The 25,106-nt window shown below is 43.4% G+C and overlaps 1 protein-coding gene across 4 annotated transcripts in view; it reads left to right on the forward strand.

The window, feature by feature from the left end:
- The window catches only part of GRIK5 (glutamate ionotropic receptor kainate type subunit 5), a 354,857-nt gene that overhangs the window by 241,111 nt on the left and 88,640 nt on the right, over positions 1–25,106 (forward strand). For all 4 annotated transcript variants that reach the window (XM_056542912.1, XM_056542911.1, XM_056542909.1 and 1 more), the window contains 4 exons: positions 5,213–5,378; positions 22,933–23,111; positions 23,200–23,253; positions 24,383–24,544. In XM_056542912.1, coding sequence (XP_056398887.1) covers positions 5,213–5,378; positions 22,933–23,111; positions 23,200–23,253; positions 24,383–24,544 — 561 coding nt within the window. The remainder of the gene's footprint in view (positions 1–5,212; positions 5,379–22,932; positions 23,112–23,199; positions 23,254–24,382; positions 24,545–25,106) is intronic.

The raw sequence follows: 25,106 nt of genomic DNA on the forward strand, positions 1-25,106 counted from the left end.
GGAAGAAAAAAGCTTTCAAAACAACTGGTGCCAGAAAGTTATAGAGATTTGTAAATGACTTTTATTTAAAAATCTTAATCCTCCCAGTACTTATCAGCTGCTGTATGCTCCACAGGAAGTTGTGTAGTTCTTTCCAGTCTAATCACAGTGCTCTCTGCTGACACCTCTGTCCGTTTCAGCAACTGTCTGGACAGTTCCTGATACGGGCATCAGGTGTCAGCAGAGAGCACTGTGGACAAGACAAAAAAGAAATTCAAAAAGAAAAGAATTTCCTCTGTAGCGTACAGCTGCTAAAAAGTACTGGAAGAATAAAGATTTTTTAATAGAAGCAATTTGCAAATCTGTTTAACTTTCTGGCACCAGTTGATTTAAAAATAAATGTTTTCCCCCGGAGTACCCCTTTAAAGGAAACCTATTCCATTAAAAAGGCAGTCCTAACTGGTCCTACCGTGTTATAGAGCAGGAGGAACTGAGAAGATTGATATATATACCTGTAGTTTTGTGGTAAAAAGATTCATTGTAACTTGTCATTTATTAATCTAAGCCACTGTTAATTTAGGCGTAGGCCAGGCTGATTAGGACCGCCCACTAGACTCTTAAGCCCAGAATAAGCAGAGGTTTAGAGATTTTTTTCACATAAAATTATACATTACTCTGTCCAGCTCCTCCTGCTCTATAATATGATAGGATCAGTAATGACTGCTTTTTTAAATGTGACAGGTTCCCTTTAAGACCCAAATATGCTGGGTCTAAAGGGGTTAGGGAAGCATTCAAGCAAACCTGTTAGGTGGGGTCCCAGCTGATGCAATGTCAGCTACACATGAATCAGCCAACTCAAGTGTATCACAACTCTAGCTGTAGCCCCCTGACAAAAGATGATTATTATTTTATTTTTCCTCATTGTATTCTAAGAGCCATAACAATGTACAGTTGTTTTTGTCTGATGAGGTGTATTTTTCAATGGTGTCATTTCGGGGTCCTTATTATTTATTTAACTTGTATTAAAGAGTTCCTGTCACCAAACTAAACTTTCAATCCAGGGGGCAAAAAAAGTATTTATTCAGCCACCAATTGTGCAAGTTTCCCCACTTAAAAAGATTAGAGGCTGTAATGAGCAAAAAAATCCATAAAATCACATTGTCTGATTTTTTAAAGATTTTGGCCGACATTTATCAATGAGTTTACACCTTTTTTTCTCCGTACAAAAGGCGCTATTTTGGCGCACTGTGTGTTATTTTGCGCCTTTTGATGGTAGAATATTTGTCATTCCAGATGTTTTGGAGTAGCAGTACACGCTTTTCAATTCAGCGTATGCCGTGGACTGAAATGTTTGTCAAAAGGCACAAAAAAGGTGGAAAGCCACTGAAAAGTGTCTAAAACTTCACCATCCCAGACCCGGCGTAGCTTTTTTAGTGTATGTGAAGAGAGAAATTTCAGAAAATCTTTACCTGCACAAAAATTATCAAATGCTCTGTGACCATTTAATACATTTGGTGCTCCTACACATTACCAGCACACAAAAAAGGGTGTAAAAAATTCTTCACTTACACCTACAATGATAAATGTGGGTCTTTATTTGCAAATTATGGTGGAAAATAAGTATTTTGTCACCTACAAACAAGCAAGATTTCTGGCTCTCACAGACCTTTAACTTCTTTAAGAGTCCCCTATGTCCTCCACTCGTTACCTGTATTAATGGCTCCTGTTTGAACTTGTTATTAGACCACTGATAATCTCCCTCGATCTGGGGCTCCACGCAAGATCTTACCCCGTGGTGTCAAAATAATCACAAGAACGGTGATCAAAAATCCCAGAACCACACGGGGAACCTAGTGAATGACCTGCAGAGAGCTGGGACCAAAGTAACAAAGGCTACTATCAGTAACACACTACGCCACCAGGGACTCAAATCATGCAGTGCCAGACCTGTCCCCCTGCTTAGGCCAGTACATGTCGGGGCCCGTCTGAAGTTTGCTAGAGCCTTTGGATGATCCAGAAGAGTATAGGGAGAATGTCATATGGTCAGATGAAACTAAAGTTGAACATTTTGGTAAAAACTCAACTCGTTGTGTTTGGAGGAGAAGGAATGCTGAGTTGCATCCAAAGAACACCATACCTACTGTGAAGCATGGGGGTGGAAACATCATGCTTTGGGCCTGTTTTTCTGTTAAGGGAGATTTTGAGTGAAAAACCTCCTTCCATCAACTAGGGCATTGAAGATGAAACGTGGCTGGGTTTTCAGCACGACAATGATCCCAAGCACACCGCCCGGGCAACCAAGGAGTGGCTTAGTAAGAAGCATTTCAAGGTCCTGGAGTGGCCTAGCCAGTCTCTCTGTCATTGTCAACAAAAGGTATATAACAAAGTATTGAGATGAACTTTTGTTATTGACCAAATACTTATTTTCCACCATAACTTGCAAATACATTCTTTAAAAATCAGACAATGTGATTTCATGGATTTTTTCTCTCATTATTTCTCTCATAGTTGAGGTTATAACCTATGATGAACATTACAGGCCTCTCTCATCTTTTTTTAAGTGGGAGAACTTGCACAATTGGTGGCTGACTAAATACTTTTTTGCCCCACTGTATATTGTTCCTTATGTAATTATAAATCGTATACAACCTTTAAGGGGTTGCCCCCTTGCGGTGAAAAACCCTTACTAGAAACCCTCCTTTAAAATGATCACTTTATTATATTTTTAATTAAGAAACAACCCCACACTTATTTTAAAATTATCAGCGGTTCAGTGGTGGTGTGTTTCGGGAGAGTGTTAGAGTCTCCATTTTTAATGATAGATCTCTAATAAGCTTGGGTGTTTATATACCGTATATTTGGTGTGCTTGTGCTTCCTGCACACCATTATTACCAAGCTTTACCCTATCTTTGTTTCTTATACCACTCTTAAACACGCTGTTTAAAACAATAAACTGTTAGCCTCCCCGAGGTTTCGCTGACGGATCAGCTTTGTCAAGGGATATGAGGCTACTTTTCTATTTACTTGCTGTTAAAATTCTCAATCTTTACATGTTTTTAATGTGATTGAAAAAATGGCCACTAGGTGGCTCTGTTCTTTTCCCTACGCAAGTCAAACAGTTAGTTTGGTCTCCTCCCGGCCTGGCGGGAGACCAAACTTAGGAAGTGCATGCAGGGCATGGTGAGGCACAGCTCTCGCGGGTTTCAGTGAGGTTGCGCCTGCTGGGGAACGCCCACTTTCTCCTGCCAGGAGCTCACACAATGTGAGCAAGGGAAAAGTATGATACACAGCATTTTAAAGCTTGGAAAATGTTTTTAAGGGCAGGAGTGGTGTAGGGAGTAGTTAGGAAAAATAATCTGAGTTAGTTTAGAAAATATGGTTTCATGACAGGTACTCTTTAACCTTTTTGGGGGTAATGAAGAAAAAAACAGCAATACTTCTATGGTCTATTTTTTGTAAATTTACATTTTCACTATGAAGCATAAATTAATTTGTTCTTTTTCTTATATGTGTTGGCAATACCAAATATATGTAGATTTTTTTAAATTTTTTACATTTTTTTTTTAGGATGTACCGCTTATGCACAATAATAACACAATGACAATTTTGATGTCATTGCATTCTAAGAGCCATAACTTTTTTATTTTTCCATCAATGTAGCTGTATATTAGCCTATTTTTATTTTGTTACAAAACAAATCCTATTTTATGAGATAAATTTTGAGGAACATATAAATTACTGAAAAACTTTTATTATTTTTTTTGTAAGGGAGAGGGGAAAAAAGAACAGCTCTCCATTGATTTTTGTGGTTTTTATTTTTTTTACAACCATGTTATCTTTATTATACAGATTGTTACAATTGCAGCGATAGCTCATACCTGCATTTATTTATAACACTTTTGCTAAGTAAAAAAACATTATGGTCACATTTTTGTACTTAGGCAATGTTATAGGAGGGAAGCAAATGAAGAGGAATATATATGTATAACAATGATGATGTACATTGAATGGCCACTTTAGTAGAGCACGGTGGCCATTAGACACTGAAATACAGCATAACAAAGTGATTACTTTTCTATTACTTATCTGTTGGCAGGACAATGCACAAGGCCACAAGGGTGATATAGTCCTGGATTGATTCCTGGAACATGACTATGAGTTTGCCTTGCTTTCCTGGCCTTTATGTTCCCCAGACTTCTGTGGAAAATAGTCTCCTATAGAGATGGTCATCTTAAAGGGGTAATCCGCCCCTAGACATCGTATCCCCTATCCAAAGGATGTCAGATCTCGGCTACAGCACTCTAGACATCCAGTGCCCGGAGGGAACTTCTGGATGACTGCCGATGTGGGGCGGAGGCTTGTGACGTCCTGACCGCACCCCGCTTGTGATGTCACGGCTGTGCCCCGCATGTGGCATCACGGCCATGCCCCCTCCCATAGACTTGCATTGAGGGGGCGTGGCTGTGATACCACGAGCAGGGTGCGGCCGTGATGTCAGGAGCCTCCGGCGCAGCACCCGACGCTCTAAACGAACGCCTGGTGCAGCAGGGAGCCCTGCGATTAGACTCTGTCTAGAGGTAGAGTACCCTTTTAAAGGATAGAAAGGAGAAGGCCAAGATAGATAGATAGAAAGGCCACAAGGCCTATGACAACCAATCACCAACAAATAATGTCTAGATCAAGGGTGATCTTCTCTAAAAAGTGGCCTTTTGGAAAGATTTCACTCTATTGAAATGATCAGCATTAGAAAATATTATCAGCTACGGTAGGTAATAGTGGCCTAGGATCAGGGGTGTAACTATAGGGAGTGCATAGGTAGTAATCGCACCAAGACCCTGGTGCCAAAGGGAGCCCCAAGGCACATCGACCTCATAAGAGACCTGTATTATAAGTGGCACATTGGGGCCCAGTTACAGATTTTGCATTGGGGCCCAGAAGCTACAAGTTACGCCTCTGCCTAGGATGATTATACTGTTGGCCCTGAAGAGTTACTTTTCCGATGTCCATTCACGAAGGATCGATTTGCTTATTCAAGCATAAGTTTGGTTCACATTTTGCATTAACCCTTTTACTCCATACTTTATCCAAGTACCTTTTTGTCCATCATCTAAAAAGCAAAGAATGTATTTAGAAATACAATAAAGATGATCTTATGAACTAATTAATTGTTCTAGATTCATTCATTGTTAATATTGGTTACAGTGTGATCTTTTACGTTATTGTTTCCTTTAGATTCCTCATATAAAGGTGGGACCAGAAGAAGCACCCAAGCTACAATATTTACGGTTTGCGTCCGTCAGCCTGTACCCAAGTAATGAAGACATAAGCCTTGCTGTGTCTCACATACTGAAGTCCTTTCACAACCCTTCCACCAGCCTTATCTGTGCCAAGGCCGAATGTAAGTCTAAACCCAGATATCATAGCTACCCTTGACATGTATGTAATACCACTGTGTACTGATGGGCTCAGGTGGTCGATAAATGTAAATAGGAATCATTGGGTGCATCATTAGTGGGTCCGAGATGGAGTATACCACAAAAAAAAAAAAAAAAAAACAGAAGTAAAACTCCTTGGCCGCATTTATCATTGTAGGTTGTAGGTGTAAGTGAAGCATTTTTTTACACCTTTTTTTGTGTATTGGTAATGTATAGGAGCACCAAATGTATTAATTACCTGGTCACAGAGCAGGTACACATTTTCTGAAATTTCTCTCTTCACATACACCAAAAAGCTAAGCTAAGTCTGGTGTAGTTTTAGAGACTTTTCAGTGGCTTTGCGCCTTTTTTGCACCTTTTCACAAAAAAGCACAGTTCATAAAACCCTTCCATATCATGTGTATTGCCAAAATCAGTGGATTGCAACTGAAAATCAGCATAAAATGTGTAAACCAAAAGGTGCAAAACAAGGCGCAAATAAACCCTGCTTGCGCCTTTTTTGCGCCTTTTCTAGACACAAATAACTGTCTAAAGACAATGATAAAGGAAGACTTACCCATTTGAAGACAGCTGGTTATGGGTTCTTTAAAGGGGTAGTCTGCTACTAGACATCTTATCCCCTATCCAAAGGATAGGGGATAAGATGTCTGATCACGGGGGTCCAGCTGCTGGGGGTCCCCCGCAATCTCCCGCAGCACCCGGCATTCTAAACAAATGCTGTGTTCCTGCAGCAGTGGCCATGACATCACGGCCACACCCCCCTTGTGATGTTACACCATGCCCCTCCATTCATGTCTATGGGAGGGGGCGTGTCATCTGACACGCCCCCTCCCATAGACATGAATGGAAGGGGTATGGCGTGATGTCACGAGGGGGGCATGGCTGTGACGGTACAATCACGGCCTCCGGCTCCGAGCATTCTGAACTAAGTGTTCCGAACACTGGAGCACCGGAGTAGCCCTTTAATACCAACCCTGAGCTATGTCTAAGGTGGCCTCTTTTAAGGCACAGTGCAATCCTATTTACTTTCCTTTGGTGAGACGGAATGGGATCCACACATTATGGCCCTGCAATTTTTGATTGTGTGACCCCTCTCGTGTGCAAAATCACCATGTTGCCCCAGCTTAAGGCACCTCTTTGACCGACAGGTACCCTGTTCTGGATTGACAAAACAGCAGTCTACAAATTGGTGGCTCTTTCTTTTGGAGGAGGCTCAAGTTTGGCTCCTGGGAGATAATTTTCTTCCTTATGGAGAGGAGCGCATTTTTTTAAAATAATTTTTCCTGGGGCATTGCCTAAAATATATGCCTCCATACCACTGACCTATTCCATGAGAGATAGTACCCCAGTTCCACCCATGAGTTACTATTTGGGAGGAATACATGGAGATGTGCTTCCATATGGTATTTTATTTGCTGTTACTGTATTATGCATGCAATGTACTCAAGTAGGACAACAAGTCAGGTCGGGTCGACCTGTCTCATAATGATGTACTGTAAAATTTGTCTCTAGTATCTCTCTAATTGACAACTTTATGGATATTTGAGCCATGTGTAGAACTGACCTCAGATTGTAAAATCAGACAAATCCTGGCACATGTCATTAGGGAGGTCGGCTACTGCCAGCGCCGCTGGTCCAGACATGGAGGTTACGATAATACGTAGGGTGGAAGAGTCAATTAAGTGACTGCATGTATTGAATATTGTAAATATTGTCACTGCTAGTATTGAAAATAACTTAAGGCCGGCAAGTGATAGACTGTGTGCAATTGTGACTACAGAAATGTCTATAATCATGTCTATATTCTTCATAATTAAATCAGAATCTTGTAAGACTTACCTATTGTTGAGTTCCAGCTGCTACCCTAAAAGTCTATGTCAAAAGGCACTAGTGAGACAGTATTTAAATATATATATATATATATATATATATATATATATATATATGTTCCTCCTTGCATGAGAAAATGGTAAAAAAGAGGCTATCCACTCATTTTTGTCTCCTAGTGTTATGCCCCAGGCATGCTATCCCCATGCTAACCATACCTTTCTTATGTAATTTTGTGGATTTATTCTGGTAAAAAAAAAAAAAACAACAGTGGCCATGTGTGGTGACACAGGGGGTGCAAGATATACTTGCCAAATTGTGACGCCAGGGCACCATTAACCCACACGATCCATGGTGTAGACAGCTTCTCCTGGGCCAGGCATGGGGCAATAAACATACCCATGCCAGGTTATGGATAACTGTCTGTTTACTGAGGCAGGAGCTGATGGTAAAATACTCGTGGTACAGAGTGGAGTAGAATGGATGCAGGGTAACCCGTGGGAGCCATGTGGTCTTGCTGGGACTTATGGTGCTTTTCACCCACTTGTATTGACTTGCTTTTAGATATGACAGACTTGGAGATATCCCATGCTGACTAGGGTTCTTCTAAGGTCCAATTTACTGACACCGCTGGGGTATGACCTCACCAACTCCTGTGCGGGGAACACTTGCAGAATGGCAGGGTGGAATTGATAAAAGATTTTCTTTAAATTTCCCTTGGAATCACCTCACACTTCTTTCGACTCCTTTCCACACTGCAGCTCACATGGAGCTCTGCACACAGCAGGAACTGAAACTAGTCTGGAGCTAGGCCAGAACTGAACTGAATAGCCCCTCCCCCTCTACACTATACACAGGGCAATATGGGGGTTCCCATTGGGCAACGAGGGTCACATGGGTACTCTGCATCATACCTCCTCACAGATATCCAGAACATTCCTTAAAGATACAGTGCACCCTAATATAAATTAACAGAACAAATATTATAATTAATATCACAGCATCACCTGAGCAACTGGGCCTAGGTCAGGCACCTGAAGCAATTTTTACCTGACAGGACGCACTCCGGTACTGGGATACCACAGTTGTGTGAACTGCCCTGCACATGTGCCACCAAGAGGGATTTTGGCGCAAGCACGGTGTGTCTGACAGAGGCACAGCGTGTGCGTGTAGTTCCGACAGGGCCGCTGTCGGCATTCTGACACTATAGGATGCTGGAAGAAAACTTTTTTTTTAACAGACTAAAGCCATCAAATTACATAACATAGGTATAATGATTAGCATGCGGACACTAACTCCTGGTATACTGTACAGGTGTTTTTTTTATAGTGCCATGTAAAGTGACAGATGCCCTTTGATGATTACCGACAGGTTTCCCCACAGATGATTGCTTGGTGCCTCAGCAGGGGGCACCATGTGATCAGTTTATTGTCAGGGGACCCTTTTAACTAGTAGAGATTGTACAAAGAGGAGAACCTCTTCAATGCCTGAAATTGAAGTGGAGGATAATTTTCTTGTTATGTTCTCCATATGGCTTTTGCATAGTGGTAGTTAAAAATTGTGTAGTACTTCAAGTGTGATTTTATTTGCCTTTTCTCAAGACACAGTAGCTGAAATGAAATCTGTGAAATTCGTTGAACATGTCTTATTTTCTTAACCTCATAACCTCAGTAGCTATGAAACGCTGACTTACGTTAAGCATGAGCGGAATAATCTCAGTTGACAGCGCAAGTGTATTTTTTTTTCATAGTCTTTATGGACACTGAAGTAAATCCAAGGATTTTACAGAACGAGCCAACCCACGCCAATTGCTATTAAAGCAAGTGCATGACCAGGATAAGTAAAAAGATTCCGATTTAAAGCAATGTGGTCCGCCTAGTCCTCGGCTCATAGCTGCTATCAGTCCTTATGGAAATATAGAGTCAATTATAGGACTATGGGAGTAGTCCTCAGATGCTGCAGTTTGCGGCAAGACAATGAATTGAGTTTTGTCTTATCTTGGCTAAAATTTAAGGAGGCTGGGATGTTTCCTGCAAGGAAACCTCTTTTGTTCCAAGAAGTTTCCCACTGGGGCCTTTAAAAATTCAGTCAGACGCTCGTTGGCAGCAGATTGCACACTGGCGCTTTGGTAGTAAGTAGATATTAACATTGTCATGTTGGGATATGTTGCCAAGAAGCCTCAGATAGAATTCTGCATTTTGAATGTCATGCTGTCATATGAGTTTTTATTTGGATATTCGGGTTTTTTATTTTGTTTATTTCATTACAGTTAATATTTGGCACAAGTAAAATTAAAGTGGTTCCCTCCTTAGAGTGATTGCCCCGGACTCCCACAAACCACGGTCAGTGATAATATGAAAACCACTTCTTGCACCTTAAAAGAATTAAAGGGGTATTCCAGGAAAAAACTTTTATTATATATCAACTGGCTCCAGAAAGTTAAACAGATTTGTAAATTACTTCTATTAAAAAATCGTAATCCTTCCAGTACTTATGAGCTGCTGAAGTTGAGTTGTTCTTTTCTGTCTTACCACAGTGCTCTCTGCTGACACCTCTGTCTGTCTCAGGAACTGTCCAGAGTAGGAGCAAATCCCCATAGCAAACCTCTTCTACTCTGTGCAGTTCCCGAGACAAGCAAAGGTGTCAGCAGAGAGCACTGTTGCCAGACAGAAAAGAACAACTCAACTTCTTCAGCTGATAATTATTGGAAGGATTAAGATTTTTTAATAGAAGTAATTTACAAATCTGTTTAACTTTCTGAAACCAGATGATAAAAAAAAAAAAACAATCATTTTTTCCTGGAATACCTCTTTAATATTAATATTTGTATTAAAGCTATGTTCACACTGCATTTTAGCCTTCTGTCAGAGGTATTTGTACAGCCAGGGGATTCCAGATGTATAACTGTTACGCCGAGCGCTCCGGGTCCCTGCTCCTCCCCGGAGCGTTCGCGGCGTCCCTCTCTCTGCAGCGCCCCGGTCAGACCCGCTGACCGGGAGCGCTGCACTGACATTCACGATGGGGATGCGATTCGCATAGCGGGACGCGCCCGCTCGCGAATCGCATCCCAAGCCACTTACCCGTCCCGGTCCCCGGCTGTCATGTTCTGGCGCGCGGCTCCGCTCCCTAGGGCACGCGCGCACCAGCTCTCTAAGATTTAAAGGGCCAGTGCACCAGTGATTGGTGCCTGGCCCAATCAGTCTAATTAGCTTCCACCTGCTCCCTGTCCATATTACCTCACTTCCCCTTTCCTTCCTTGCCGGATCTTGTTGCCTTGTGCCAGAGAAAGCGTTTAGTGTTGTCCAAAGCCTGTGTTTCCAGACCTTCTGCTATTGCTATTGACTACGAACCTTGCCGCCTGCCCCGACCTTCTGCTACGTCTGACCTTGCCTCTGCCTTGTCCTTCTGTCCCACGCCTTCTCAGCAGTCAGAGAGGTTGAGCCGTTGCCGGTGGATACGACCTGGTTGCTACCGCCGCAGCAAGACCATCCCGCTTTGCGGCGGGCTCTGGGGAAAACCAGTAGCAACCTAGAACCGGTCCACCGACACGGTCCACGCCAATCCCTCGCTGACACAGAGGATCCACATCCAGCTAGCCGAATCCTAACAATATCTTGATGGAATTCAGTGAGATACCTTGCCTGTTCCCAAAAGGAGAGCCCTGTAGGAGGTCATATAATTGTAATATGGATAGTCCAACTATAGTTTCTGTCGATATATGACTAGCCCATGTGTAGTAACTGTCCATATATTGCTAGTCCATGTATAGTAACTATCCATATATGGCTAGTCCCAGAGCTGTAGCTAGCTCCTTTTGCACCCGAGGCAAGCCCAGAAAATTGTGCCCCCCCCCCCCCCGTTTCAACACGTATCCCCTATTCTTTCGATAGGGGATACATTTTGCTAACCTGGAGTACCTCTTTAAGGATTCATTAATTAAGTAGGAAGGTTGGTGGGCTGGTGGCTAGGTAGGTAGGTGGGTTGGTTGGTTAGGTATGTGGGTGGGGGGTAGGCAGATGGGGGGAGGAGTAGGTAGGAAGTCGGATTGATTAGGTATGTGGGGGGGGGGGGGAGCGGATGGAGGGTAGACAGGTGGGGGGGAGGTAGGTAGCTGTTCTGTGGAGATCCTAAGTTTCCCACTTTTTGCTGTTTAAATACCTATATGGTGGCACTGGCATGTGGTAGAAAAAAACCAAGAGGCCTAGCGCCTTAATGCAACATTCCGTAGCAGCACATGCAGTCAGACAGGCAGCATTGCGGGTACAGGCAGACAGATGGTGTGCAGTTGGCGCATTTCCCGAGCACTCCTCTCTGACGGCCACGTTGCACGTCATCACTGACGGCTGGGCCGGTTTGAGGATTTTTGTCTAGCACCCGGGCAACACAAAATATTGTGCATCCCTCGTGGCCTGTTAATGGTAATGCATATAGTGTATGCATTGCTGCTCTCCAGGACACACGCAGGATTTTCACATAAAATAATAACTCCGCACCAGAGCAACATATTTCTACTGCAGGGACTAATACCATCATACTGTTATTAGATAAAAAACACTATACAGAGATTAATAACACCACCATATATAACCACTATACACAGACCATACGCTATACACAGACCATACGCTATACACAGACCAGTATCACCAATAACACCACTATACACCGATTACAGATTACACCACTATACAAGGGACAGATCATACCGCAACACTATGACCACTACCATTACTACCATATAATGACTGGATAATATTACCATACTGAATAAACTCACTATACAGAGACCATTATCACCACTATACAAGGGACAAATAATTGCACCACACCATGACCACTATCATTACCACCATATAGTGACGGGATAATACTAGCATACTGATACTAAATGTAACCACTGTACACAGACCAGAATCACCAATAAATCCACTATACACAGACAAGTATCACCAATAACACCACTATACAGGGGACAAATAATACCATCACAATAATAAGTGATTACATACAGTTACATCAGATGACATCTCTAATTTGAGTCGATCACTTTTCTTTTTCTTCTCCTCCTGGCCCAGACCGTCATGACAATTCTTCCATCCACAATTCGTCTCCACAGAACCTACCAGGCAAATATTTTAGGATCCGTACTCTTTAACCCCTTAAGGACCAAGGACGTACCGGTACGTCCTTGGTCCTGCTCTTCTGATATAACGCGGGGTTACACAGTAACCCCGCGTCATATCACGGCGGGCCCGGCGTCATAGTGAAGCCGGGACCCGCCTCTAATAGCGCGCAGCGCCGATCGCGGCGCTGCGCGCTATTAACCCTTTAGCCGCGCGCGTTTAGAGCTGAGCCGCGCGGCTAAAAGTGAAAGTGAAAGTTCCCGGCTAGCTCAGTCGGGCTGTTCGGGATAGCCGCGGCTAATCGCGGCATCCCGAACAGCTGACAGGACAGCGGGAGGGCCCCTTCCTGCCTCCTCGCTGTCCGATCGCCGAATGACTGCTCAGTGCCTGAGATCCAGGCATGAGCAGTCATGCGGCAGAATCGTTGATCACTGGTTTCTTATGAGAAACCAGTGATCAACATAGAAGATCAGTGTGTGCAGTGTTATAGGTCCCTATGGGACCTATAACACTGCAAAAAAAAAGTGAAAAAAAAAAGTGAATAAAGATCATTTAACTCCTCCCCTATTAAAAGTTTGAATCACCCCCCTTTTCCAATAATAAAAAAAACACAGTGTAAATAAAAATAAAAATAAACATATATGGTATCACCGCGTGCGTAAATGTCCGAATTATAAAAATATAGCATTAATTAAACCGCTCGGTCAATGGCGTGCGCGCAAAAAAATTCCAAAGTCCAAAATAGTGCATTTTTGGTCACTTTTTATATCATTTAAAAATGAATAAAAAGCGATCAATAAGTCATATCAATGCAAAAATGGTACCGTTAAAAACTTCAGATCACGGCGCAAAAAATGAGCCCTCATACCGCCCCATACACGGAAAAATAAAAAAGTTATAGGGGTCAGAAGATGACAATTTTAAACGTATTAATTTTCCTGCATGTAGTTATGATTTTTTCCAGAAGTCCGACAAAATCAAACCTATATAAGTAGGGTATCATTTTAATCGTATGGACCTACAAAATAAATATCAGGTGTCATTTTTACCGAAAAATGTACTACGTAGAAACGGAAGCCCCCAAAAATTACAAAACAGCGTTTTTTTTTTCAATTTTGTCGCACAATGATTTTTTTTCCCGCTTCACCGTAGATTTTTGGGCAAAATGACTGATGTCATTACAAAGTAGAATTGGTGGCGCAAAAAATAAGCCATCATATGGATTTTTAGGTGTAAATTTGAAAGAGTTATGATTTTTTAAAGGCAAAGAGCAAAAAACGAAAATGCAAAAACGGAAAAACCCCCGGTCCTTAAGGGGTTAAGCACCTATAGCGCTACATACAGTAATAATGACCCCTTGGTGTCTCACACAGTAGAGTAAGTAGGCAAGCAGATTGGGAAAAGAGTAGGTTAGTACCCCCACTAAGTAAATCCCTTCACATGGTTTCTCCCATTACTGAGGTGCCCCGAATAAGTAAGTTCCTGTAGTTAGGTCCACATGTGATACCTGTTGGTATTTACTCCCTGTAGGCAGTAGCAGCCTCCTATAAGTAGGGGTTACTTCCTGTAGGTAGATCCCTATTGTAGATGGTAGCCCCCCTTTATTAAGTTGAAGTTCCCTGTATATGGTTGCAGCCCCCCCATATAATAGTAGCAGCCCCTGTTTAGGTAGTAGCAGCAGCAGCCCCCCTAGGTAGTAGTCATAGTAGAAGCCCCCTTTAGGTAGAAGTAGCAGCTCCTTTTAGGTAGTAGCAGCCCACTTTAGGTAGGTAGTAGTAGTAGGAGCAGCGCATTTTAGGTACACACATCTATCATACACACACATCATACATACAAAAATCAAACATACACACATACATCATACATATACACACATCATACATACACATACATGTCCTCTCCATCACTCCCTCCCCCCTGCCCTCTCCATCACCCCTCCTCCCCCCCAGCCCACTCCATCGGAAATGGCCACAACAAAGAGTGAGCAGACAGGAGAATCCGGCACACGTTATTTTGATTCTGTATAGTAGGTAAAACTGAAGCGTTTACTTGAATCCATTTGAAGGACAAAGTTAAAAACAAACACCCTGGAGGTATTTGCTGATCATCTGCTTGATGCGCATGTACCGTACCTGCAGGGTGTATGTCCTTATAATAGATTAAAGTAAACTCTTTAGTTTTATCGGCTCAAGATGATGTGTTCTGGATTCTCTTATGGACTAAATCTACGCAGTGGGTATTACTTGCCAAAAGTGCTCCCACAAAGGACAAGCAGAGAACCAGAAACAGGGTCATGGGTGCTCAAGTCTCATTGATGTGCATGTAGAGCAAAGGCTAGTCCATCTCGTCCGACCCCACAAAGGAGCTGCTGTAGAGCAAATTACTGAAAAGGTTAGGCTATGATAGAAAGGCGTCAAAACACACAGGGCATCACAGCTTGCTATGTATGGGGCTGTGTAGTCACAGACCATTAAGATACTGACCTACATTCACCTCCGAAAGTGCCTGCAATGGGCATGTGGGCATCCAAAGAGGAAGAAGACATCATGGTCTTGAAGAATTATATTTTCTTTTACATCATGTGGATAACTGGTTGCTTGTGTATTACTTACTTGGGGAAGAGATGGCACCAGGATGCAGAATGGGAAGAAGACAAGCCGGGTCAATGTGATGGGCAATGTTATGTTAGAAATCTTGGGTCTTCTCGTTATGTGGATGGTACTCTGACACCCAGCACCCTCCTTAAAGAGTTACTCCGCCCCTAGACATCCTATTCCCTATCTAAAAATAGGGGATAAGATGTCTGATCGCGGGGGTCCCGCCTCTGGGGACCCCAGTGATTTTGGCTGTGGTACCCCAGACAATCCGATGCACGGAGTGAACTTCGCTCCGTGCCGGATGACTGGCGATGCGGGGCGGAGGCTCGTGATGTCACGGTCACGCCCTCGCTTGTGATGTCACGTCACGCCCCCTCAATGCAAGTCTATGGGAGGGGGCGTGACGGCCGTCACGCCCCCTCCCATAGACATGCATTGAGGGGGCGTGGCCATAAAGTCAGGAGCGGGGCATGACCGTGACATCACGAGTCTCCGGCGCCGGGTGCAGCAGGGAGATCGCGGGGGATGCCCAGCGGTGGGACCCCTGCGATCAGACATCTTATTCCCTATCCTTTGGATAGGGGATAACATGTCTAGGCGCAAAGTACCCCATTAACACTGTAGAGACTATTTCCTCACTTTATGGCAGCAGTATCCCCGAACTATTTCAGCAGGATAATGATTGTAAATTTGTTAAGGAATGAGGGACATGACAAAGAGACTGAAGAGTTGTTGACCAGGCCTCCAAATTTCTTCAAATTCTGTTTCCAATACCCTCACCATCAACCGATCCAGTTCTGACATTTGATGTTCAGAGTTCTAAAATCCACTTTGATTAAAGGGGTACTCCACTGGGAAACCATTTTTTTTATCAACTGGTGCCAGAAAGTTAAACAGATTTGTAAATTACTTCTGTTAAAAAATCTTAATTCTTCCTGTACTTATCAGCTGCTGTTATGATCCACAGGAAGTTCTTTTCTTTTTAAATTTCCTTTCTGCCTGACCACAGTTCTCCCTGCTGACACCTCTGTCCATTTTAGGAACTGTCCAGAGCAGGATAGGTTTTCTATGGGGATTTGCTCCTGCTCTTGACAGTTCCTATAATAGACAGAGGTGTCAGCAGAGAGCACTGTGGTCAGGCAGAAAGGAAATTCAAAAAGAAAAGAACTTCCTGTGGATCATACAGCAGCTGATAAGTACTGGAAGGATTAAGATTTTTTAATAGAAGTCATTTACAAATCTGTTTAATTTTCTGGCACCAGTTGATAAAATTTTTTTTTTCCAGTGGAGTACCCCTTTTAAGAAAGGAATGGGGGTCTCAAGGCTGACCACAATCTTAGTTACGCATCATTTCTGCACACATATCATTTTTTGCTGCCAAGTGGAACGTGCCTTTCAGACAATATAAAAAAAAAAAAAAAAAAAAAAAATATATATATATATATATATATATATATATACAGCAACAGGAGAATACAGCAGCACACTGCTAGCACAAAGATATAGATGAAACATGAGTATATAGATAAAACATGAGTATATAGATAAAACATGAGTATATAGATAGAACATGAAAAGCTATACAGCTGTAATGCAATAAATGAAGATGTGAAACTATGAAAATATGAGGTACTTAGCTTGCAAATTTGGCGCCAAATAGCGTGGACCGTCTCACCACGGTAAGATGACCTCATTCTGGGACGGACCCTACACTATGAATATGCCTCTGTGTGAACAGTACAGCAGGCATTGCAAGGTCTGAAACATCCAAGGTACCTTATATACACCTAATAGAGGTGGGTGGGGTGCAGGAGCCAACATGGAGGTAGCCACTCCCCCGTATGTGTAATACAACCAAAGGATAAATTGGCCAGCACTATTGATCCAAACTATTGTAAAAACCTGGCTTGCAGGTGCAAGCTGCTGGGCTAAATATACAGCAACAGGAGAATACAGCAGCACACTGCTAGCACAAAGATATATATATATATATATATATATATATATATACAGTGACCCCCTCCGACCTACAATGGCCCCGACATACGATAATTTCAGCATACGATCACTCTCAGAGGCCATCACATGTTGAAGGCAGCATCAACATACGATACTTTTCTATGTCGGGGCCATCGCATAAATGGCTATGCGGCAGCGCAGACTGCTTCAGCTGCCACCGGATAGCCGTTTACGGTGCCCCGTGTGGTCCACTGACGATCACTTACCTGTCCTCGGGGGTCCGGCGCGTCCTCTTCGGGATCCCCTGCATCGTCGGCGCCCTCCATCATCGTCATCACGTCACTGCGCATGCCGTCCCGTCATCCAATAGGAGCGGTGTGCGTAACGAAGTGATGGCGGCGACGGAGAGCGAGGATGCCGGGGAAGCAGAGGCCTTGCCAGAGCGTCAGGGACACCTCGGGGACGCGGCGACAGCGATGGATGGCGACATCCAGGGCAGCGGTGACGTTCCGGAGCGGTGGGGACAGGTGAGTACAACTTCCTATACCAGTGGTCTTCAACCTGCGGACCTCCAGATGTTGCAAAACTACAACTCCCAGCATGCCCGGACAGCCAACGGCTGTCCGGGCATGCTGGGTGTTGTAGTTTTGCAACATCTGGAGGTCCGCAGGTTGTAGACCACTGTCCTATACTTTACATTGCTCGGATCCCTCAACATGCGATGGTTTCAACAAACGATGGTCCGCTTGGAACGGATTACCATCGTATGTTGAGGGACCACTGTATATATATATATATATATATATATATATATATATATATATATATATATATAAATAAAAAACTCTAGCATTGACAATAGCAACAAATGGAGTCTCATCAATTTGATGTTCTGACCTTCAGTACATTTGATTGGTTTCTATTAGAGATGAGCGAACTTACAGTAAATTCGATTCGTCACGAACTTCTCGGCTCGGCAGTTGATGACTTTTCCCGCATAAATTAGTTCAGCTTTCCGGTGCTCCGGTGGGCTGGAAATTGTGGATACAGTCCTAGGAGACTCTTTCCTAGGAATGTATCCACCTTTTCATCAACTGCCGAGCCGAGAAGTTTGTGACGAATCGAATTTACTGTAAGTTTGCTCATCTCTAGTTTCTATGAGCAACTCCTTCATTCTTAGTTACACAGTTGTTGTAAATACATGGCTTTGTGCTATTGTAATTTTTACATTGTGAGTTTTAACCTACTTTTTTGGGACCTTGTAGGAACTGTTCCTTTTGTATGGCATTAAAAAAAAACAAAAAAAAAACTTCCATTCTCTAAGCAGCTGAGAGCTGAGGAACTGCGCCTGCTGCAAACGCGTGTGCTACGTGTCAAGTGAAATTTAAGTCAGATGCTAAGAGCGAAATTAAAATAGAACAGCGATGTTACACCGCGCCGGCCTGTTGTGCGCACACTCCCCCCTTTTGTCACATCCATGCTCCCTATTCGGTCTAATACATCTTTCTATGCAACATCTTTTGATTCATGTAAATTGTATTGCTGTATTCAGCATAGAATTGTATTGTTTATGGCCTTTTTTTATTGTTTTTGGGAAGAATTTAGAGGAGTGCTTGGTGCTGATGGTATATAACAGTGGTCTTCAACCTGCGGACCTCCAGATGTTGCAAAACTACAACTCCCAGCATGCCCGGACAGCCAACGGCTGTCCGGGCATGCTGGGAGTTGTAGTTTTGCAAGATCTGGAGGTCCGCAGGTTGAAGACCACTGGTATATAAGGTAGACATGGATTGTTTCATAGCATTAACCCAATTTTAAAGCTCTGTTCACATTGGCATAAATGGTTTTCAGATATGATGATCTGGTATGGTTGCGCTGTCTACAGATGTCTGACACCTTTTGGTCTCCTTACCACTGATCTGTACATCTGATTGGACCTGACGAAGAGGGGGTCATGCTCCCCGAAACGCGTTGTCCGTTATTTTAGGTTGCAATAAACCTTTTTTTATTTTCAAGTCCGTGCCTACGGTTATTATTAATTTATCTGCTGGAGGAGCGCCGCGAGGACGTCATCTTCTGCTGTGGAGACAGCAAGAGATGAGCGAACTTACAGTAAATTCGATTCGTCACAAACTTCTCGGCTCGGCAGTTGATGACTTTTCCTGCATAAATTAGTTCAGCTTTCAGGTGCTCCGGTGGGCTGGAAAAGGTGGATACAGTCCTAGGAAAGAGTCTCCTAGGACTGTATCCACCTTTTCCAGCCCACCGGAGCACCTGAAAGCTGAACTCATTTATGCAGGATAAGTCATCAACTGCCGAGCCGAGAAGTTTGTGAAAAATCGAATTTACTGTAAGTTCGCTCATCTCTAGAAACAGCGTCTATTCATCTGATCTGTACATTGAGAGTCAGGACCTCCATGTCCATCACACATTATAGTGTGATTATATGGTTGAAAAAACTTGTAGGTTCAGCGAATGCAACCTTTAATCCTACCAATGGATAATCAGCCTTTTGAATAACATTAAAGGGGTTATCCAGGAAAAAAACAACTTTTTTTTATATATCAACTGGCTCTAGAAAATTAAACAGATTTGTAAATTACTTCTATTAAAAAAATCTTAATCCTTTCAGTACTTATGAGCTTCTGAAGTTGAGTTGTTCTTTTCTGTCTAAGTGCTCTCTGATGACACCTGTCTCGGGAACTGTCCAGAGTAGAAGCAAATCCCAATAGCAAACCTATTCTACTCTGTGCAGTTCCAGAGACAGACAGAGATGTCAGCAGAGAGCACTGTTGTCAGACAGAAAAGAACAACTCCACGTCAGCAGCTGATAATTATTGGAAGGATTAAGATTTTTTTTATAGAATTCATTTACAAATCTGTTTAACTTTCTGGAGCCAGTTGAGGGATATATATATATATATATATATATATATATATATATATATATATAACGTTTTCTCCTGGAATACCCCTTTAAGTGCAGTATGTGTACCGGGCTTATGGATGGGTACATACACAGAGAAGTTATGTTTGGGTGTGCACAAGTTAGCAAACTCCCCATGTAGGGAATATTGGCCTCTCCATGGTATTTTGGGTAGAGAAAAAAACGGATGTACAGCGGTGCCTAGCACACACTTTTATATGCCTGCCATGGTTGGTGGTTGTTACGAGGAATTTCAATAGATTTGGCCAGATGTTGGGACCGTATTTTATGGTGCATATCTGATTTATTTCTAGTTGCCACTGTATGTTTCCTTTGTGTATCACAAGGATCTTTTTATGGTCTGCTGACCTTTTTGGAAGTCCCTAAAGGTCTAGGGGAGGTGCATGTGACCGTCGGGTTCCTTACATCCCCGCAGCCAATGGTCTTTCAAATGGGGTAGCAACCTGTAATTTTGTGCTCCTTGATGGACACTGGGATAGTAGCCCAGGAGAAAACCAGAAGCAAATTAGGCTCCCCCTAAACTTTGGAGTTCTGGTCTCTTTTAGCAGCCTTGTGCCCTGGAGGGAAAGTGGATGATATTGCGTGGGCACATCTCTTTAAGGATCAGCCACATTTGTCTGCACTTTTTTGAGCACTTGGGTGATCAAGCACTCAGATTCTAAAAAATAAATAAATCATGTAATCCTACAGAGCTGACCTAGGTATGATTATTTTATTTTTGTTAATGGATCCTTACTGATACCATTGACTTGGGTCCATTGGTTGATGCAACATGCTACAAGCAACAGAAACCGCATAGAACAGTCAGAAGACTAATGGTAGACTCTGTTGGCACTGGAAGTCCTTTACATAATCCAGTTTATACAGTATATAGACCCATAAGGATCCATCATGATCCCTTTGAGGATCTCTTATGTTCTCCTTTTCTCCATGATGATTCACATGTCCGTCAGGTTCCTCTTATTTTCCTCACTAGATTAAACAATGCGCCATGCAGTTGGCCATCGACTGGCAGAAGAAAACTGATCAGAAAAATGAAAGTACTTGGAAAAGTGCTAGATGCTGATCTAATGACAAATGGCACAGAGGGTTATAAATAATTTAGTGCTGAATGATGTATAATTGATCTGAGACAGGTTGAACGTGATGGACCTTGTGTCTTTCTTCAGCCTAAATACCTATGTAACTCAAGTGTGAAAATTCAAAGCTTGGACCTTAAAAGGGTTGTTCTATAAGGGCATATAAATACCCTTTAAAGAATTGGACCCCAAGCCAGACCAGGAAGCCTAAGCCCATAGGACCTTAAAGGTACTCCACCCCTAAACATCTTATCCCCTATCCAAAGGATATGGGATCAGATGTCTGATCGGAGGGGTCCCACCGCTGGGGACCCCCGCAATCTCCCTGCTGCACCCGGCATTTGTTTAGAGCGTAGGGTGTAGATCCAGAAGCTCGTGACGTCGTGGTCACACCCGTTCGTGATGTCACAGCCACTCCCCCTCAATGCAAGTCTATGGGAGGGGGCGTGACATCCATCACGCCCCACCCATAGACTTGCATTGGGGGGGGGGGGCATGGCCGTGGCATCACGAGCGGAGCGTGACCGTGACTTTTCAAGCCTCTGCCTGGCATCGCCAGTCACTGGATGTCTGGGGTACCACAGATGAGATCGCACGAGTCCCCAGCGTTTGTCTAGAGTGCCGGCTGCAGCGCCGGAGGCTCATGATGTCACGGTCACGCCCCGCCCGTGACTTTACGGCCATGCCCCCTCAATGCAAGTCTATGGGAGGGGGCGTAACATCAGTCACGCCCCCTCCCATAGACTTGCATTGAGGGGGCATGACCTTGATGTCACAAGTGAGAGCGTGACCGTGACGCCACGAGCCTCCGCCCCACATTGCCAGTCATCCGGCATGGAGTGAAGTTCACTCCGTGCATCGGATGTCTGGGGTGCCGCAGCCGAGATAGGGGATAAGATCCTTTGGATAGGGGATAAGATGTCTAGGGAGCGGAGTATCCCTTTAAGCCAGTGACTCCTCTGCTGGTCAAGTCCATCCACCCATGTATTACATAATGGAACATTTATACAGGTGACCACACAAGGTTTAGCTCCACACAATACTTAAAGTGTACCTGTCGTCAACAATTTTTTTTAATATAATGTAGGTAATACCATTATATGTATATTTGTAATATACATTGGTTAAAAATTGTGTATATTTTTAGGTAAAAAAAAAATGCTGTCCCTGCAGCTAATGCCTGTGTGTCTCTATGAGGAGTCCAAATGCAGGAAGTGAGGGCAGGATAAGCAGGGATCCGTGCAGACTCCTGGCCTGCCAATCATCCTGCTGTGTGAGCCGGGGGCATGTTGTAGAGCCTCAGTGCACACTGTCCTGCTTTGTCTTACTGCACAGAGCCCTGCTTGTCCACCCTCAAATACTCAAATACTTCCTGTATTTGGACTCCTCATAGAGAAACACAGGCAATAGCTGTAGGGACAAAAATATACACTTTTTTTTAACCAATGAATATTACAAATATACATATAATAGTATTATCTACATTATATAAAAAGTTTTTGTTGACGACAGGTACACTTTAATTCAAGAGTGACTTTAGTTACCCCCAGATCCCTTCTCCATCATATTAGACTTATAGGAAGATGAGATATGAGTGTTTTTCTTGGAAGGGTTCTCACATTGACTGATATGTGTCTGGCTTTCCAAGACTAACAATCTAGTGGCTCTTCAGGATTAAAAATAATCTAAATTTAGTTCCTTGACCCTGCAGAGGTGTTATTTTATTAGGGAAGACAATCGCATGTCACGGGCAGGCTCAGCGACAGCTAAACCCCTCACTTGTCAAGTGGCACCAATGTGTGTATGTGCTTTAGGCTACCAGTTTCATGCAGAAGAATACAGGATTATTCTATTAAATTACAGCAGCCATCACACGAGGAGTTACTTTTTAATGCTCGTCTTCTCTAAATCTCTTCCAACGTTCTCATTCTGCCTAAAGCAGCGAATTCCCCATTCTCAGCCATCTCCTCTGATCTGTTCTTCAGGTTTACTGCGGCTAGAGGAGTTGGTCCGTCAGTTCCTCATATCAAAAGATACACTTTCCGTGCGGATGTTGGATGACACGAATGATCCGACACCTTTATTAAAGGAAATCCGTGATGATAAGGTGTCCACTATCATTATTGATGCCAACGCCACTGTGTCCCATCTCATCCTTAAGAAGGTCAGGCTTCTCTTATATTGCTTTATGGTTGTTTTTGACTTTTCGCAGTTTTTCATCAGTTTTTTTCCCCTGTTTTCCCCCATCACAGGCTTCTGAGCTCGGGATGACGTCTGCTCACTATAAATATATTCTGACGACAATGGTGAGACCGGAGATCGGTTGTGGGGGGGATCATGTATGGATGTGATAAAGCAATGTGTCACCACAACTCTTTATCAATATCATGAGCCACATGGGTAGATGGGGGCAGGAACAATACATTGGTGTATATACTGTATTTCCTGGTGTATAAGACTACTTTTTAATTCAGGAAAATGTTCTTAAAAGTCGGGGGTCGTCTTACATGCCGGGTGTCGTCTTATGGGGTGGGTGCTGCAGTCGGCCGGGACGCCCGGGGTATGGATAGAGATAGAGCAGAGCACCCGGGTATGAACAGAGAGAGCGGCGCTGTGCCCAGAAAAACCATCATCTTTCAACCGTCCGGCTGCCCTTGTATGTATCCTATTACCATACCTCTTTATCTGACAGGTGGCGCTGGTGTGCATTTGCGAGATCAGAGAGGCGGAGAAGGAGGTACGGTAATAGGATACAAGGGTGGCGCATGTGCGAGATCTGAGAGGCAGAGAAGGAGGTACAGTAATAGGATACAAGGGTGGCGCATGTGCGAGATCAGAGAGGCAGAGAAGGTGGTACGGTAATAGGATACAGGGATGGCGCATGTGCGAGATCTGAGAGGCAGAGAAGGAGGTACGGTAATAGGATACAAGGGTGGCGCATGTGCGAGATCTGAGAGGCAGAGAAGGAGGTACGGTAATAGGATACAAGGGTGGTGCATGTGCGAGATCAGAGAGGCAGAGAAGGAGGTACAGTAACAGGATACAAGGGTGGCGCATGTGCGAGATCTGAGAGGCAGAGAAGGAGGTACAGTAACAGGATACAAGGGTGGCGCATGTGCGAGATCTGAGAGGCAGAGAAGGAGGTACGGTAAAAGGATACAAGGGCGGGCCAGACGGGTGAAAGAGTTATGTACCGCTTTGATAGTCTTGGAGACAGGGAGGGCTGGGCAGACAGGGAGAGCTGACCAATCCAAGCAGGCTTTGCATACAACAACCAGCCAATCACTGGTAAGGGACCGTACATCGCGGTAGAGGGGTAGTCTTATACGGCGAGTATATCCCAAACTCTATATTTTAACTGTACGAGTTGGGGGTCGTCTTATACGCCCAGTTGTCTTATATGCCGGTACTTAACTTCACTTGTTTTTGTTACAGGACTTTCCCTTGTTATCCTTAGAAGGGGTGGTAAGTGACCATTCCAATATCCTAGGATTTTCCATGTATAACAGTAGCCACCCCTTTTATTTGGAGTTCCTAAGAAGTCTCAACATGTCGTGGAGAGAAAACTGTGAGCTCAGCACATACCTGGGGCCAGCGGTGAGTCGGAAAATGATTACGGTGAAACTATTACTATTTGCATTGTTTCCAGTCATGATGGCACGCAAGACACTGTTTCAGTTGATAGAAAATGATTGTGTTATTGTACGTGGGGACATTAGGCCACTCGTTAGATGCGGTACAGAAATAGGATTACTGTAACATAAACATAATATTTTCCTATTGCAAATAAGTTTGTGATAACAGAACAACTGTTGCAAAAGTATAACCAAGTGGCACTTTTTGCTGCGAAAGGCACCTGTGACTTTTTTTCTCCACTATATTGCAGTAATTCCATGAATTTACCATGACTTACCATGTCCCTCCATGTAGCTCGACCCTAAAAGTGAATGACTGCCTTTAAAGGGGTACTCCGGTGGAAAAAAAAAAATAGAAATCAACTTCTATTTAAAAATCTTAATCCTTCCAGTACTTATCAACTGCTGTATACTACAGAGGAATTTTTTTTTCACTCTGACCACAGTTCTCTCTGCTGACACCTCTGTCCATGTCAGGAACTGTCCAGAGCAGGAGAGGTTTTCTATGGGGATTTGCTCCTGCT

The sequence above is a fragment of the Hyla sarda genome, chromosome 10, assembly GCF_029499605.1.
Source record: "Hyla sarda isolate aHylSar1 chromosome 10, aHylSar1.hap1, whole genome shotgun sequence".
Lineage (NCBI taxonomy): Eukaryota > Metazoa > Chordata > Amphibia > Anura > Hylidae > Hyla > Hyla sarda.